General features: G+C 41.9%; 1 protein-coding gene across 1 annotated transcript in view; it reads right to left on the reverse strand.

Moving 5' to 3' along the window:
* Positions 1-1,705, reverse strand: part of LOC139183674 (high mobility group protein 20A-like) — a 31,897-nt gene extending 30,192 nt beyond the window's left edge. Inside the window, exon 1 of the mRNA XM_070791770.1 lies at positions 1,597-1,705. Within this exon, the coding sequence (XP_070647871.1) occupies positions 1,597-1,624 (28 nt within the window). The 5' untranslated portion in view covers positions 1,625-1,705. The remainder of the gene's footprint in view (positions 1-1,596) is intronic.
* Positions 1,706-19,334: the final 17,629 nt, after the last annotated feature.

Below are 19,334 nucleotides of genomic sequence, written 5' to 3' on the forward strand. Positions count from 1 at the left end.
CCTCCCTCTCTGCTCACATCTCTTTATGGCTCCCCCTGACTTTGGCATGAAGTCCAGACCCCTTAGCCTGGTATTCAAAGCTCCAGGAAGCTGGGCCCTAATGTCTCAACTAGTCTCACACCCATCCAAATGATATAACTGACTCCAAAAGGTGGTGATAAAAATGGGTGATAATCAGACCCTTTGTTCATGTTATCCTATTTAATCTTCAGCATGACTCTAGTTGCCATGGCAACACCCACAGGTAGGGAAAGAAGTTCAGGTCAGTGACTCTCCCAAGTGCCCAGAGCAGGGCAGGGCAGATAGGACCCCCCCCACCCCCCCCAACCTTGGGTTGCCAGGCCACAAGCAGCAGCTGCAGAAACAGCAGTGGCTGACAATGCAGACTTCAGGGAGCTCTAGGTCCATATTAAGTCCCAGCTCCTAAGTGGGCAAAGGGGTTGCAATGGTGATTGCTTTGCCTAATACTGAGGCTCTAGAATGTTCTGTGACCTGCTCAAGATCTCCAATCCAGAGACAAGTGGTGCTTGTCCTGGGGCCTTGGCCTCCTCACTGGCTGGACAGTACAGTGGTCACACCTATACCTCAGCTAGAACTTTTGATCCCAGACTCAGCTCAGCCACCTATTAACCACATGGTCTCTTGTTCCTCAAGTTTTCTCAGTTGCAGGACTGGGCTACTAAGAGGCACTGGTTATTATAGTGCCTGGCACCCAGGAAGCAGGCTATCGTTAAGAACTGCTGGTAGCCTAAGCCTCCTCAAAGTCCTTATTGGAACATGATAATCCAGTCTGCAAGTTCAACTTTAAGTTCAAATGCCACCTGCCCGCAGGTGACAGAAACACATTAGCCAGGAGCAAAATCATAGGGCTTATCATGAAGGGCAGGAAAGGGCTTTTTCTGCATAAAGGAAGGTTCTGGACTGAGACCTGGATCTTTCCAGCATCAGTGTCAACATTTGCGCTGTAGACGCCAAAGCTTTGACACCCACCACCTGGGCTCGAATCCTGGTTACGTAAGGACCCGCGGGGCCGCGTTCGAGTCACCGAATGTCCTCTATTTTTCACTGTGGAGCACAGTCCCCGCCCCCAGGTCGCCAGGTCTTTACGCGGGACAGGTGAGAACAGATTCGCTGAGCCGAGAGCTGCCGGAACGCCGCACAACGCAACAGCTCTTATGAGCAGAGTCGCCGGCTGACGTGCGCGCGCGTCCGGCCCCAGCGCAGGGGCCCGGGATCTCAGGCTGTCACCGGAGCAGGGGTCACCCCTCCATCAGCACCGGCGGGCGCAGACAGCGCCGGACCGGCTCTGGGGCCGCGCTGGTGAGGGGAGGAGGTCATCGGCGCAGGGCCGACGGGGGCGGCGGCAGGGGGCTGACAGATGGGCACCTGAGCTTAGGGACGCGCGGGGAGCGGACCGGCCGGACGCAGGCCCGAGTCACGTGCCAGGCCCTGGGCACCACCCCGGGCATCCACACCCGCGCCGCGGGGCCGGGTTGCACCGGGACGCGCCCACCCCGTCCCGGGGAAGACCCCCCAAACTCCCAAGGAGCGGGGCTCGCGCGACCGAGGGGAGGGGCCGCAAGTCCAGCCACTGACCCGCAGCCTGGCCGCTGTCCCGCTGCATGTCGCCCGCCCTCCCGGGCCGCCGCCTGGCCTCGGCCCACCAGGTACGCCCGCCCAGCGCCTGCCGCTCCGCCCCGCGCCCTGGGCTCCGTTTCCGCCCCGCCCCGTGCGCCGTAGGCGGGCCCTCTGGAGGCGTCACTCGCTGAGCCGCTGCGAGTGCCCGGGGTGCGGGCTTTGTCCACCCTGGACCGCGTCGCGCCGCCTGGACGTGGGCGGGCGCGTAGGGCAAGAGTTACAGCTGCGCAGGGTGCTCCGGGCTCCGGCGTTTCAGAGTAGCCGGGGACTGGGCGGGGCCAGAGTGGAAGGGGCGGGGAGTGGGCGGGGCGGAGAAGTGGGCAGCCCCACCCCGCTACCGAACCCCCACCTTGGTTGCTGCGGGTCCCTCCACCCGCCCCCTCAGTTACATAAGTGCCCCTATTTATACGTCTCTGAGTATTTTCAAGTCACACAGGAATACATACTGTATTAGCACTGTGGCGTAATTAGAAAACTCAAAGCAGCCAGCCCCCTCTCCCTGAATCCTGCCCCTCAAAGCCAACAACCTGTTAATCCACTGGAGTGCCTCCTTTACGTTAAAAAAAAAAAATCAAAATACATTTTCACAGATAATTCTAAACATTTAGAGATGGCCACGAGCTGCTCCACCCCTTCAGTGGCAACACTTCCACATTCACATGTCTCCATCCAGCTTGTGGCAGGTGACCTAAAGGCAGTCATGAGTTCAACACACTCTCTGTGTGTAATTTTGAGGTTGCCTATATGAATGCACGATCCCTGGAGTCGGAGGATGTGTGTCCACCAGCCTACCTCTGGCTGGGTGATCTTGGGCTGGTTACTTCACCTCTCTGGGCCTCGCTCTCTTCATCTGAGACATGGGGATAATAAATAGTGCCCATTATATAGGATGGTTGTAGGGATCAATGAGTTAATATTCCTAAAGTACATCAGAGGCACTCACTGAATGTGTTAGTTGTTTCTGAGGTCCTTCCTCTGCATGTATCAAGGGTAATGAGCAATAACTGTGTAAAAACATAATTTGGTCTTTTCATACTCTGCACAGCTCCCCACTCCATTCCCTTATTTTTATTTTTAATCAACCAGTGGCTTCAACAAATAAGCCACTAAAGCTCTCTGTTCCTCAGTTTCTTCCTATGGAGAATAAAGATAGTATCAATAGCATCACAGGGATGTTTGAGGATTAAATGAGATGCTGTGAGGAGTATATAGACTCGCTGAGTACTAAGTCTGGTGTATATTTCCTAGCTAATGACATAAATAGCTACTCTTAGCTGGTGTTGTCCATGTCCACAGGGAAGCCCCAGGGCTGAGTCAACCTGGGCTGGGACTCCAGAGCAGGACAGGAGTCCAGGAATCTAGAGTGCCAGTCCTTCTTTCACCAGTGGAGGAAGCTTAGTCCTGGACAGGGAACGTGGCTTCCCCAAGTGATGGTCCTTCCACCTCCCCACGCATCTTCTCAATTCAATCTAATTAAATGCAGTAAATGCAGGATGAGATTCCCCTCCTTGCAAAACTGAGTTAAGAATATTCTCTTAAATCCTTGTGATTAGCTAAGAAAACTATGAAACAGAAGAACATTCAAATGAGATTTATATTTTCATACATTAGACTACATAAAGCTTCTGGAATCTAATCAGTAAAGTGTTGATAAAGGAATGGTTTAAATATGTGAGTGGAACAGAAGACAGAACCAAAATGAAATCCCAGAATACATGTTAGGTTAATTTATGACAAACATAATTAATTCAGAAAAATACAATTATTAATCAATACTATTAATTGGCTAGCTATCTGAGAAGAAAAAAGGATGGACTTCAATCTAATTTCAAATACAAAAGTAAATTCTAGATGGATTATGCTGCTGCTGCTGCTGCTAAGTCGCTTCAGTCGTGTCCGACTCTGTGCGACCCCATAGACGGCAGCCCACCAGGCTCCGCCGTCCCTGGGATTCTCCAGGCAAGAACACTGGAGTGGGTTGCCATTTCCTTCTCCAATGCATGAAAGTGAAAAGTGAAAGTGAAGTCACTCAGTCGTGTCCGACTCTTAGCGACCCCATGGACTGCAGCCTACCAGGCTCCTCCATCCATGGGATTTTCCAGGCAAGAGTTCTGGAGTGGGGTGCCATTGCCTTCTCCGAGATGGATTATAGACCTAAATTAATAAAGTGACAATAAAAATAATACAAGACATTAGGATCCCAATAGCATGCTCAGCTAGACAGCTCAACTGGAACACCCTCCCAGATGAAAGTACTGAGATGGAGGATTATTTATAACAAAAGGCTCTGCTGAACCCACAGAGAAATACCCAAGAACCACATCTCCCACACAAAAAAAGAATAATCAGCCCAGGATAGAGTGGTTATTAACACAGACGTCTGAGCTCCACTGGGTCCAACCACCTACAACATGAACTTCAAGTTTTAGGGACTCATGCTGGTACGGTGGACCAATGAAAAAAATCTGCTCATATCTGCTGCGTCTGGGAGGAAAAACCACAAATGATACAAATGATAGTCTCTCCTGATATTTGAAGCTGGAGGACAGCTCCCATGTGTGTCTGAGTTTCAAACTTGCCCTGCCCCCAAGGTAAACACCCATCAAACTAAATTAAAATACTTGTGAGTTAGTATTGCCCCTTGGTGGCGCTAGTGGTAAGAACTCGCCTGACAATGCAAGAGATGTAAGACATGCAGGTTTGATCCCTGGGTGGGGATGACCCCTGAAGGAGGGCATGGCAACCCACTCCAGTATTCTTGCTTGGAGAACCCCATGGACAGATGAGCCTGGAAGGCTACAGTCCGTGGGGTCGCAGAGTCGGACACCACTGAGTGACTTAGCACAGCACACATCACCCCCTGGAGCACAAAACAAGCAGATACAAATGCTTTCTGGAGAAAAGGCATCTCCAGTCCGGGCCCTTCACCATATACCATATATGAGCTCATAATAAAAATTACCAGACACAAAAAAATAATGCAGTATAAGTGAGAGTCTGCAGTTTAGTTCAGCTCAGTCATGTCTGTCTCTTTGCGACCCCATGGATTGCTGCATGCCAGGCTTCCCTATCTATCAGTCTCCCAGAGCTTGCTCAAATTCATGTCCACTGAGTCACTGATGCCATCCAACCATCTTGTTCTCTGTTATCCTCTTCTCCTCCTGCCTTCAATCTTTCCCAGCAGCAGGGTCTTTCCCAATGAGTCAGTTCTCATCAGGTGGCCAAAGTAGTGGAGCTTCAGCTTCACCATTGGTCCTTCCAATGAATATTCAGGACTGATTTCCTTTAGGATTGACTGGTTTGATCTCCTTGCAGTCCAAAGGGCTCTCAAGTGTCTTCTCCGACACCGTAGTTGGAAAGCATCGATTCTTTGGCACTCAGCTTGCTTTATGGTCCAACTCTCACATCCGTGCATGACTACTGGAAAAACCATAGCTTTGACTAGATGGACCTTTGTTGGCAAAGTAACGTCTCTGCTTTTTAATATGGTCTCTAGGTTGGTCATAGCTTTTCTTCCAAGGAGCAAGCATCTTTTAATTTCATAGCTGCAGTCATCATCTGCAGCGATTTTGGAACCGAGGAAAATAAAGTCTCTCGCTGTTTCCATTGTTTCCCCATCTATTTGCCATGAAGTGATGGGACCAGATGCCATGATCTTAGAGAGTCTGCAGTTAACATTAAGTTAGGATCCTCAAGTATTTCTGAGAGTGGACAATTAAATCACAGACTAAAATTAATCAAGTATAAACATAAAAATTTAAAAGAAATAAAAACAAAATAAAAAGAGTTCAAAGAACAAACATCAAACAAAGTGGTCAGGAACATTTGAAAAAGAACCAACTAAAGCAACTTGAAACAAGAAGTATAATCACAAGAATAAAAACCTCAATTGGTGGATCAAGCAGGTTGCTTGATACAATTAGTTAACTCAAGGCCAGATTTCAGGTTACCCAAATGCCACTCAAAGTGACAAGGAAGTGACAAATAGGAGAGGGAGTTCTCTGGACACACATGATAGAATGTAGAAGTCTAAGCTGAAAAAAATCAAAATGCCTCAGTGACTTGTGAGCTATCAAATGGCTATATAATTAGAGTATTGGAAGAAGTACAGCAGGAAATAATATGTAAAGAAATAACAATAAGAAATTTTTAAAATTTAAATTTGATGAAAATTACAAACACAAAGATCCAAAAGTATCAACAAACGTCAAGAAGCGTGCACACCACACACACACACACACACACCCCACACACATACCAATTCATGTCTGACATTGCTGAAAATCACTAATAAAAAAAGATAATCTTAAAAGCAGTCAGAGAAAATATCACATCAAAAGGAAAGCAAAGGTCGAAGATCTACACTACCTGAATTTTCAAGATTCAGTGTGAAGTCTGTGGTATTGGCATCAAAGACAGACAAATAGGTCAATGGAACAGAATAGACTCCAGAAATAGACTCACACATTATGTGGTCAACTGATTTTTGACAAAGGTGCAAAGAAAATTCTGTAGAGAAGACAGGTTTTTCAACAAATGGTGCCAGAACAATTGGATATCTATATAAAAATGAATTGTGATCCATACTTTGAACCACATGTGCAAATTACCTCAAAATAGACCATAGACTTATGTAAAAATAAACATTATAAAAATTCCAGGAGAAAACATCAGAGAAAATTGCTGTGATTTGGGCTTGGGCCTGGATCTTAGGTACAACACCAAATTCATGAGCCGTGGTGTGCTCAGTCGTGTCTGGCTCTGTGAGATCCCATGGACTGTAGTCCAGCAAGCTCCTCTGTCCATGGAGTCTTTCAGGCAAGAATTCTGGAGTTGGTTGCCATTTTGTACCCCAAGGGATCTTCCCAACCCAGGGATCAAACCGGCATCTCGAGTCTTCTGCATTGGCAGGCGGATTCTTTACCACTGAGCCACCAGGGAAGCCCAATACCAAATGCATATGACATTGATAAAATAGGGAAAAGATAAATGATATACTAGGAGAAACTGTATGATTATATAAATAAATGTGTACCAACTCTTGCAGCAAAACAAACCCATTTTAAAATATCAAAAGATTTGAATAGACACTTTATAAGAAGACATACAGACAGCAAGTAAGCACATGAAAAGCATTAATCATGTCACAGTATTAATCATGCAAATAAAAATGAAAATTAAAGGTACAATGCCCTACCACTACACACTTACGAGAATTCTAAAATTAAAAAGGCAGACCATGCCAGGTTTTGGCTGGAGCTCTCATATACTGCTGGTGGGAATGTAAAATGGTACAACCACTTTAGAAAACAGTTTGTCAGCTCTTAGAACTGTTAAATATACATTCATTTCTGTTGTTGTTGTTCAGCCGCTCAGTCATGTCTGACTCTTGTGACCCTGTGGACTACAGCCGGCCAAGCTCCTCTGCCCTTGGGATTTCCTAGGCAAGAATACTGGAGTGGGTTGTCATTTCCGTCTCCAGGGGATCTTCCTGACCCAAGGATCAAACCTATGTCTCCTGCTTTGGCAGGCGAGTTCTTTACCACTGAGCCACCAGGGAAGCCCCATTTGTTACCTGACCTGGATTTTACACTCTTAGATGCATATCCAAAAGAAATGAGGGCATAATTTACACAAAAACTTAACGCAGAAGTATTCTCAGTGGCTTTATGTGTAACAGCTGAAAACTGGAAACAATCCAAATATTAACATGTGAATGGACAAGCAAATGGTGGTGTATCCATCCAACAGAATACTTCTGAGCAAGACAAGGAGTGAACAGTAACTGGTGCAACAATCTGGACGGGTCTCAGAATAACTGCCTAGTGAAAGAAGACCAGGAAAACACCAGGAATGAGAGGTGGGTGTGGGGAAGGGGTAGAGGCAGGAAGGAGGGCTCGTAGAACGGCTCCAGGAAGCCCTCAAAGGATGAACATGTTCATTATCTTGATTTGTGGCGATGGCTACATAGGTGTCTACACGTGTCAATGTTCATCAGCACTTTATATATGTGCAGCTTATCCTTACTAATTTTCCTTTGATAAAGCTGTTACAAAAATTATAATTGACAGTTTTGAGCAAATATAATTACACCACACCTGCAATGCGGGAGACCTGGGTTTGATCCCTGGATTGGGAAGATTCCCTGGAGAAGGAAACAGCTACCCACTCCACTATTCTCTATGGCCTGGAGAATGCCATGGACGGAGGAGCCTGGCAGGCTACAGTCCATGGGATCACAAAGAGTCAGACACAACTAAGTGACTTTCATTTTTTTCAGTTTGTAAGAAATATCGAAGTAAAATAATGGACATTAGCACAAAGGAAAGGATGGGAGAAGACTGAAATATAAGGTTCACATTACATGGGAAGTTATACGTGCTATTTGAACTAGATTGTGATAAATAAAAGATGCATATTATGAATCCTAAGTCAGCCAGTAAAAAGAAATAAAATAAAGATATAACTGAAAAGTTACTAGAGGATAGAAAATGGGATACTAAAAGTACTTAATTTAAAATTAAAAAAGGGTAAAAGGGGGAAAAATGAATAAATAAGTGGGAAAAACAGAAAGCATATACCAAGAAGGCAGACTTTAGCCCACATGTATTAACAATAACATTAAAAATGGATGGATTTACCACTCCACGGAAGAGGAATAAACAGGAAGACCCAATGATATGCTGTTTACAAGAAATCCTCTTTAAATATGAAGAAAGATGGGCTGAAAGTAAGTCTTTCGAAAAATAGACCATTCAATATTAAGGATAAGAAATTTCATAATGCTATACAAATATCAGGAAAAAAAAACAGGCTTTACAGCCAAGACTGTTACCAGAGAGGTTTCACAATGATAAAAGGATCAGTTCGTGAAGCAGACAGGACAGCCTTAGTTATATACATTTGTAATAATAAGGCTTCAAAACACATGAATGAACGTGACAGGACTGAAAGGAGAAATGGACACATTCACAATTATTGTTGTAGACTTTTTGACACTACTCACTCTCTTGGTTATTGACAAAAGTCAGTAGGTTCATAAGATCTGAACAGCCTTATCAACCAACGTGACCTCATCGACATTCACAGACTTCTCTACCCACTGAAAGCAGCTATTGCATCTTTTCAAGTACAAATGGAAAATTCACCAAGATAGATCCTGTGCCAGACCATAAAATACATCTCAATAAATTTAAAAGGGGCAAAGCTATACAGAGTATGATCTTCACCAATGGTAGGATTAAATTAGAATTCAATAACAAGAAGATGTATGTAAAATCCCCCAAGTATTAGGAAATTAAGCAACACATTTGTAATTGATATGTGGGTCAAAGAAGAAATTAAGGGATTGACTGGAAACAGGGGGAAACAAAATATTTAAATTTGAATCATACATATTATGTATATAAAATTAGTGAGCTACTTAATTGAGCTTAAAAGAATAGAAGCCATAATTAAAATACTGGATAAAAACCATGTAACCTGAAAGGGAAGTGATTGAGGTTAAAGTCCTTGTCGTTTGAGATGGCAACTGAGAGTTTGATTAATTTAGGCTTTGCAAAATAAATATGGTAGAACTTTCAGGTTAATAACTGAAAAGATGAAAATAAGTTAAACCTTTCAAAGAGAGGAAAATAGAATAAGAAAAAAGTTCATGTAATCTAAAAGAAGAAAAAGGAGAAGGAGAAAAAAGCAAGACAAAATCAGATGGGTAGAAATAGCTCCAAAGGCCTACACTTATGATCTGCTTAGGTGAACAAGCTGATTGGCTTAGGCTGAAGTGTTATTGTTGTAAAAATTCAAAACCCAAGTAAGTATTCAAGCCGCACCTGAAGTGTGAGAAGGACATAGGAAGGTTGGAAGTCAAAGGATGAAACAAAATTTATGAAGTAAAAGAAAGCTGTGGTAGCTTTTACTATTGAACAAAATAAACCTTAAATTATGCAATCATTAGGATAAAGAAGATTACTACCACATAATGAATTTAGCAGCAGGAGGCCACAAGCTAGAATTACATGCATGGTATATGAAACAAAGATGGAGAGAACTAAAGGGGAAATTGGCAAATCCACTTAGTGGGGCAGTTCACCATACCTCTTTTTAAAATTTTATTTATTGTGGTGAAATATAAAGTTTACCACTTGAACCATTTTAAGAGTACAGTTCAGTGGTACTGAGAATATTCACATTGACACTGTGCAGCCATCATCACCATCCATGTCCAGAACTTTTCCATCATCCCAAACTGAAGCTCTATACCCATTAAACAACAACTTCCCATTTGTCATTCTCCCTGAGCCATTCTACTTTCTGAGTCTATGGATTTGACTACGCTTGTTGTTGTTGTTCAGTCACTAAGTCGTGTACGACTCTTTGCACCCCCATGGACTGCAGCACACCGGGCTTCCCTGTCCCTCACTATCTCCTGACGTTTGCTCAAACTCATGTTCATTGAATCGGTAATGCCACCCAACCAACTCATCCTCTGTCGCCTCCTTCAATCTTTCCCAGCCGTCTTTTCCAATGAGTCTACTGTAGGGACCACATATAAATGTAATCACACAGTATTCTTCCTTTCATGATTGTCTTATCTCATTGAGCATAATGTCATCCAGGTTGTCACATGTGTCAAATTTTCCTCCTTTTTAAGAGTGAATAATATCCTGGTATGTGTGTCTATGTGTATTAATCACATATGATTTATCCATTTGTCCGTGGATGGATACTTGGGTTGCTGCCACCACTTGCCCATTCAGGTGTGACCTCAACACGTGGTTGCTACCACCACTAGGCTATTCAGCTATAACCTAAGTCAAATCCCTTATGATTATGCCGTGGAAGTGACAAATAGATTCAAGGGATTAGATCTGACAGAGTGCTGGAAGAACTATGGATGGAGGTTCATAACATTGTACAGGAGGTGACAATCAAAACCATCCTCAAGAAAATGAAATGCAAAAAGGCAAAATTGTTTTCTGAGGAGGCCTTAGAAATAACTGAGAAAAGGAAAGAAGTGAAAGGCAAAGGAGAAAAGGAAAGATACATCTATCTGAATGCAGAGTTCCAAAGAATAGCAGGGAGAGATAAGAAAGCTTTCCTATGTAAACAATGCAAAGAAATAGAGGAAAACAATAGAATGGGAAGGACTAGAGATCTCTTCAAGAAAATTAGAGATCCCAAGGGAACAGTTCATGCAAAGATGGGCACAATAAAGGACAGAAATGGTATGGACCTAACTGAAGCAGAAGATATTAATAAGAGGGGGCAAGAATACACAGAAGAACTGTACAAAAAAGATCTTAATGTCCCAGATAACCACAATGGTGTGATCACTCACCTAGAGCCAGACATCCTGGAGTGCAAGTCACGTGGGCCTTAGGAAGCATCACTACGAACAAAGCTAGTGGAGGTGATGGAATTTCAGCTGAACTATTTCAAATTCTAAAAGATGATGCTGTGAAAGTGCTGCACTCAATATGCCAGCAAATTTGAAAAACTCAGCAGTGGCCACAGGACTGGAAAAGATTCATTTTCATCCCAATCCCAAAGAAGGGCAATGACAAAGAATGTTCAGACTACCACACAGTTGAACTCATTTCACACAGTAGCAAAGTAATGCTCAAAATTCTCCAAGCTAGGCTTCAACAGTACATGAACTATGAACTTCCAGATGTTCAAGCTGGATTTAGAAAAGGCAGAGGAACCAGAGATCAAATTGCCAACATCCATTGGGTTATAGAAAAAGCAAGAGAATGCCAGAAAAACATCTACTTCTGCTTAATTGACTAGGCTAAAGCCTTTGACTGAGTGGCTCATTACAAACTGTGGAAAATTGAGATGGGAATACCAGACCACCTTACCACCTCCTGAAAAACCTGTATGCTGGTCAAGAAGCAACAGTTAGAACCAAACATGGAATGACTGACTGGTTCAAAATTGGGAAAGGAGCATGAAAAGGCTGTATATTGTCACTCTGCTTATTTAACTTCTATTCAGAGTACATCATGAGAAACGCTGGGCTGGAAGAAGCACAAGCTGGAATCAAGATTGCCAGGAGAAATATCAGATATGCAGATGACACCACCCTCATGGCAGAAATTGAAGAGGAACTGAGGAGCCTCTTGATGAAAGTGAAAGAGGAGAGTGAAAAAAACTGGCTTAAACTCAACATTCAAAAAATAAGGTTATGGCATCTGGTCCCATTACTTCATGGCAAATATATGGGGAAAGAATGAGAACAGTGACAAACTTTATTTTGAGGGGGCTCCAAAATCACTGCAGATGGTGAATGAAGCCATGAAATTAAAAGACACTTGCTCCTTGGAAGAAAAGCTATGACCAACCTAGACAGCATATTGAAAAGCAGAGACATTACTTTGCCAACAAAGGTTCCATCTATCAAAGCTATGGTTTTTCCAGTAGTCATGTATGGATGTGAGAGTTGGACCATAAAGAAAGCTGAGTGCCAAAGAATTGATGCTTTTGAACTGTGGTTTTGGAGAAGACTCTTGAGAGTAGCTTGGACTGCAAGGAGATCCAACCAGTTAATCCTAAAGGAAATCAATCCTGAATATTCATTGGAAGGACTGATGGTGAAGCTGAAGCTCCAATACTTTGACCACTGGATGCAAAGAGCCGACTCAATGGAAAAGACCCTGATGCTGAGAAAGATTGAGGGCAGGAGGAGAAGGGGACAACAGAGGATGGGATGGTTGGATGGCATCACCAACTCGATCGACATGAGTTTGAGTAAGTTCCAGGAGATGGTGATGAACAGGAAGCCTGGCATGCTGTAGTCCATGGGGTTGCAAAGAGTCAGACACAACTGAGTGACTGAACAACAACCCCCTTTTGGCTATTGTAATTAATGCTGGTGTGAATATGAGTGTACCCATATCTGTTCAAGGCCCTACTTTCACTTCTTTTGTGTATAAATGTGAAGTTTCTGGTTCTTGTGGTAATTCTGTGGCTCAGCAGTAAAGAATCAGCCTACAATGCAGGAGACGCAGATTCAGTCCCTGGGTCCAAATGTCCACTGGAGAAGGAAATGGCAACCGATTCCAGTATTCTTGCCTGAAGAAATTCCATGGACAGAGGAGCCTGGCAGGCTCCAGTACGTGGGGTTGCAAGGGTCCGACATGACTTAGTGACTAAACCACCATCGTGGTAATTCCGTATTTAACATTTTGAGGAATCACCATTTCCCATGTGGCTGTGCCATTTTTACATTCGCAGCAACAGTGCATAAGAATTCCAGTTTCTCTACATCCTCTCAACACCTGTTGTTTTCTGGGCTTTCTTGATAGTAGCTATCCAAAATGAGTGTGAATTGTCAATGTACCTCTTGATAATTTGTAAGCCAAAGAGGAAAAAAGAGCAGGTAAAAAATAAGATCTGAACAGCACATTTATAATCAGCTTTATTTAATGAACACATAAACTTATCATATAAAGAACATTTTTCATTTTAAGAAAAATACCATTTACAGTAGCAAAACAAAATGAGAAATACATTTACTGACAGATATGTAAGACTTTAGCATGGAAAATTATAATTTCATACAGAAAGATTTTTAGGAAGACCCAAGTAAATAGAGGTATTTATCAATATAAGGACTTGATATAGTGTCGCAGCTCTCCAAATTGTGTGGTTTCAAGCAGTTCTGATCAAAATCCAAATAAGGATCTTTGCAAAATTTGCCAAGCTAATTCCAAGATGTATATGGAAGTGCAAAGGGCTAAAAATAGCTCAAATGCTCCTTTAAAAGATGTTCAAATGAGGCGGGATAAACTTTGACAGATATTAATACTTACTATAATGTTAAAGTAATTATGACAGTGTGATATTGACACAGAGGTAGACAAATGGGATAAAAAGAGCAGACCATGAATACATGGAAATTTGATATGTATCACAGGTTGCACTGCAGTTCACTGTGAGGAAGGATGGAGTTTTAAATAAGTGATGATGTGACAACTGGCTATTCCTATCAGGGAAGAAATTGAAATAGGATCTCTAGCTCACAGTGCACACAAAACCCAATTCCAAGGGCATTAATTCTTAAAACGACAAAGTAAAACTTTAAAACATTTAGAAGGGAATATGGGAGAATATTTTTAGTGCTTCAAGATATGGAAGAACTTCTTAAAATGCAAAAAGCACAAATCATAAATGAAAAGATTGAAAAATGGACTGTATTAAAAGTAATGTTTTTATTCACCCCAAGTAAAGTATATTAATATGAAACGACAAACTCATAACTGAAAGAAGATATATGTAAAACATATGCTCAACAAGACATTAGTATATAGAAAGAATAAATAATCCCTGAAATAATATGAAAAAGACTACCTCGTAGAAAAATAGGCACGATACATGGAAAGGCACGTTCACTGAGACAAAGTATGCGTAGCCAGAAACACAGCAAGAGTTGCTGTCAGAGAAATTCACGATTAAATGGCTCTGAGACACCACTGTACTCTCACCAGATCAGCAACAACCTAACATTTAGCCAAGAGTATGTGTTGGCAAAGATGAGGAGGAACTGGATTTTTTGGAGAACGTTGGTTGGAAAATTAATTGGCATGAACATTTAGGAAAACTATTTGGCGGTTATCTTGTAAAGTTGAAGATGTTCATGGCCATGATCTAGCAATTCCATTCCTATGGCACATACTCTGTAATAGCGCTTCTCAACCTGGGGTGACTTTGCTGTCTAGGACATTTGTCACTCTCTGGAGGCATTTTTGGTTGTCACAGGTAGGTGGGAGGATGCTGCTGGCATCTAGTGGTTAGAGGCCAGGGACAGCTCCTCCCAAAGATTATCGTACCCCAAATGTCAATAGTTCTGCTGTTGAGAAACCCTGCTCTAGAAATCTATCTTTGTGCCTCAGGAGATATGAATCCTTGTGTCCATTGCTGTACTGTTTAAATAGGAAAAAAAAATCACCAGACTCTCTATTTACAGTTCATTCACATGTGTCAAAATGGATGAATTTTAAAACCTCAGTGTCCTGTAAAAAGTAAAACTTTGTAGAATATATATTAATAAATGTGTGCTAAGTTGTTTCAGCACAACTTAGGGTCGACTCTTTGCAACCCTATGGACTGTAGCCCATCAGGCTCCACTGTCCATGGGATTCTCCAGGCAAGAATACTGGAGCGAATTGCCGTGGCCTCCTCCAGGGGATCTTCCTGACCCAGGGATCAAACCCGAGTCTCTTATGTCTCCCACCACTGGGAGGTGGGTTCTTTAGCACTATAGCTACCTGGGAAACACTATATTAATATATATACTGATATAAAAGAATGGTTACCAACTGCATAAGGGCTTATGTGATATGGTAACATTCTATTTCTTAAGTTGAATGGTGGGTAAAATGACAATTATTTTTTAATATTTTTATTCCTTGACTGTAGTAAAATCTTAGAGTAATGAATCCTATGATCACACCAGTTTCTGCTTAATAGTTGTGGATTGAATCTTCTGTTCATCTTTTATTCTCAGAAGGGGCAATCAAAATTTCTTACTGTTTGAAAGACTACAATCACCTGAAGCTCTCTCAAGTCCTTGTGGGGCTATACTGCTTATGTGCAGTGTAATTTCACTGCTTTTTTTTTTAATTGCAAGTTTTCTTTTAAATAAAAAAATTCAATATAATTTTTAAAGGTTGCACATCACTTACAGTTGTTACCAAATATTGGCTCTATTGCCTGTGTTATTCAATACATCCCTGCAGCCTGTCTTACACCCGAAAGTTAGTATCTCTCACTCTCTTACCCCTATATTGCAGTCCCCACCAGTAGCCACAAGTTTGTTCTCTAGATCTGAGTCTGCTCCTTTTTTGTTATTTTCACTAGTTTATTTTTTAGATTCCACATATAAGTGAAATTATATGGTATTTGTCTTTCTCTGCCTGACTTATTTCACCTAGCATAGTACCCTCTAATTCCATGCATGTTGCTGCAAATGGCAAAATTTGTTCTTCTTTATGACTAAGTAATATTACATTGCGTGTGTGTGTGTATGTATATATATATACACACACACATATATGTATATATATGATACATATATGATAAGAAAGTCTCCAAGATTTCTAGACTGTACATGCAGCCTCTTAGATTTTCCTGCAAGAAAAAAATTGGTTTCATTAACAGTTATTAGGTAGTGTTTACTCCCAGTATAGCAAATTGAAAAGTGGCTTGACTGGCAAATGTGACCCTATAAAATACTAAAATAGAAGTTTTATATTATTACAAAAATATTTTCAATCTGAAATATTGCAAGAATGCCAAATAATATATATAAGGTATATATTCTCCAAATATATATACATATATATATGTATATATATATATGTTGTTGTTCACTCGCTAAGTTGTGTCTGACTCTTTGGGATCCCATGGACACCAGGCTCCTCTGTCCTCCACTACCTCCCAGAGTTTACACAAATTCATGTCCATTGAGTAGGTGATGCTATCTAACCATCTTATCCTCTGCTGCCTCCTTCTCCTTTTATATGCGTATATATTCTTTTATACATGCATATACATATATCATCACGGATTTTGTGTGTACCTTTTCCCCTTTTCTTTCTTTCCTCATTTTTCTTCTCAATCTTTCTTTCAAGAAATCTTTCTTTCTAAGGCGGTATATAATGCAACTGACTTTTCCTGAAATTTTCTATTGAGCTTTGGAGAATACATACCTTATATATATTATTTGGCATTCTTGCAATATTTCAGATTGAAAATATTTTTGTAATAATATAAAACTTCTATTTCAGTATTTTATAGGGTCACATTTGCCAGTCAAGCCACTTTTCAATTTGCTATACTGGGAGTAAACACTACCTAATAACTGTTAATGAAACCAATTTTTTTCTTGCAGGAAAATCTAAGAGGCTGCATGTACAGTCTAGAAATCTTGGAGACTTTCTTACCATGAATAAAACTCAGAAACTATATTTAATAAGAAATATAAAGTGAGAAACATTTATATACTTGATTATATAAAAGTTTGTTATTATGTGACAAAGATGCCACAGGTGGAGGAAAATTCACAGTTCATCCAGCAATGAAGACTGGATTTGGAAAAAGTGCCTGAATAGTCATGACAGGCAAAGATGTCATGTTAAAAACTGAAAAAAGAAAAAAGCGCCCCCCCTCAAAAAAAAAAAAAAGAAAGAAAAAAGCCCCAACTAAAAAGAGTTGAACAGACAATTCACAAAAGAGCAAATCCTAAGTTATGTATATATTCAAATTCTGCCAAATTTCCCAATAGGCAGAGAAATGAAAACTAAAATAAGAAAGACATATCACTTTACTCTCATCATAATGGCAACAATTATAGTATGCTGTAGCATCAGCATTGGTTGATGATGGGAAATAAATACTTTGACATAGAAGGGTAAGGTGTCACAGAATCTTGGTAAGGTGACCTCTCAATGTCTACTAAAAGTTTAAACCTCAAACCAGCAATTCCGTGCCTGGGAATCCATCTGTAGAAAGCTATGTGAGGACGCACATGCAAGGGTGTTTATTGTCCACAGTTCTCAGCTGGCGAGGACAAAAGGACGCCGCAATCATGGGAGCCATCCTTTCAACCTTTCAAAAGGGTGAGTCTCGTTCCCTCTGGATGCTGGCAGGGATTTTCACCAGGTGTTGATGAGCATGACAAGTTAGAAGCAGACAAATGTAATTACGATGGGTTCAATGACTCCCCAAATCCCTGCGTGTGTGTGTGCTTGTGTGTACATCTGCAGGTATATAGCATATAATTACAAGCCTCCATAATAAAATATGCTGCATAAAAGTAGTCCGTTCATGTAAATTAGTCACATGTATCTGCACTGGAGGAGCTGCATGAAGACCAGTCACCCGGGGGCCCATGAGGGTAACCCTGTGCATTGAGATTCAAGGTGAACTTTGTTTTCCTCTTTATATCTGCCTGTACTGTTTGAACTTTTTACATAAGCATGTATTATTCATAGAACCAGAAATAGTCCACAGAAAGCTGTTTTCATTGAAAGGGGAAAAGAGATAAAGGAAGCCTGTTCTGGCCCAGGGACCTTGTGGCTGAGAAGGCTGGAGCCCCCACACTGACGGTGGTAGAGAACTAGGGTGCTTTCCTGCCTTGCCTCCCTCAAGGCTGCTCCACCCTGTTTCTGGAGGAGAATCCCCCCACCCCGCGCCATATGCCTGCCAAAGGGAAGAGCCCTGTCCTATGCAAGAGCCTTGATCAGCTACTTTAATGGTCACCATTGTCCTTTTTTGCAAACTTTTAATTCTGAGACAATTGTAGATTCACATGCAGTTGTAAGAAAAAATACAGAGCAACTCACTGTACTTTTCATTTAGTTTCCCCCATGGTAATATCGCGCCAACATATAACACAGTATCACAATTAACCTTGGTACCAACCATGCACCTTATTCAGATTTCCCTGGGTTTATATGAACTCATGTATGTATGTTTAGTTCTATGTAATTTTATGTATGCAGCTCCATGTGCGGCTACCACGGTCAAGATACAGAGCAGTTCAAGACAAAGATCCCTATTGCTAAACCTTTATAGTCACAGCCACTTCCCCAACTCCTGGCAACCACTAACCAGTTCTCTATTTCTAGAATTTTGTTATTTTGATACAATTATATATATGGAATCATACAGCTGCTTTCACTCAGCATAGTTCTCATCACCATCCTTTGGATTTTAAAATGAATTGATGGAGAGCATGACCTTGGGATTGCAGAGACCTGGCTGTAGTTTCCAGATCCTTTTTGTTAGAGTGACTTGGCCTCTCTGAGTCTCCATTGTCTCATCTAGAATATGGGAATCACAGCACCTGCCCTGAAGGGATGGAAGTGAAGTTTACTCACTCGTGTCTGACTCTTTGTGACCCCATGGACTATACAGAGCATGGAATTCTCCAGGCCAGAATACTGGAGTGGGTAGCTGTTCTTTTCTCCAGGAGATCTTCCCAACCCAGGGATCAAACGCAGGTTTTCCACATTGCAGGAGGATTCTTTATCAGCTGAGTCATCAGGGAAGCCCAAGAATACTGGAGTGGGTAACCTATCCCTTCTCCAGCAGATCTTTCTGATCCTTGAATCAAACCGGGGTCTTCTGTAACCCTGTGGACTGTAGCCTACCAAACTCCTCTGTCCATGGGATTCTCCACGCAAGAATACTGGAGTGGGTTGTCGTGCCCTCCTCCAGGGGATCTTTCTGACCCAGGGATCGAAACCGCATCTCTTATATCTCCTGCATTGGCAAGCGGGTTCTTTACCACTAGTGGCACTTGGGAAGCCCGCATTTCTGTTGTTTTGTATTTGTTTTAATTTTTTATTGAGGTATAGTTGCTTTGGGATGCTGCTAGTTTCTGTTGTACAATGACGAAATGACTCAACTCTATGTATACACATATCTCCTCCCTCTCTCCCACCCCATCCCACTCCTGATGACCTTTAGATCATCACAGAGCACTGAGCCGAGCCCCCTGTGCTATTTAGCAGGTTCCCACTAGTTATTTGTTTTATGTATGGTAGTATATATATGTCAATCCCAACCTCGTGATTCATCCCATTCCCCCTACCCCCTACATCTACACATCTATTGGTTTCCTAGGGCTGCCATAATCAATTACCATAAACTGGGAGGCTTAAAACAACAGAAATGATACATTTCTGTTG

The sequence above is a fragment of the Bos indicus genome, chromosome 6, assembly GCF_029378745.1.
Source record: "Bos indicus isolate NIAB-ARS_2022 breed Sahiwal x Tharparkar chromosome 6, NIAB-ARS_B.indTharparkar_mat_pri_1.0, whole genome shotgun sequence".
NCBI lineage: Eukaryota > Metazoa > Chordata > Mammalia > Artiodactyla > Bovidae > Bos > Bos indicus.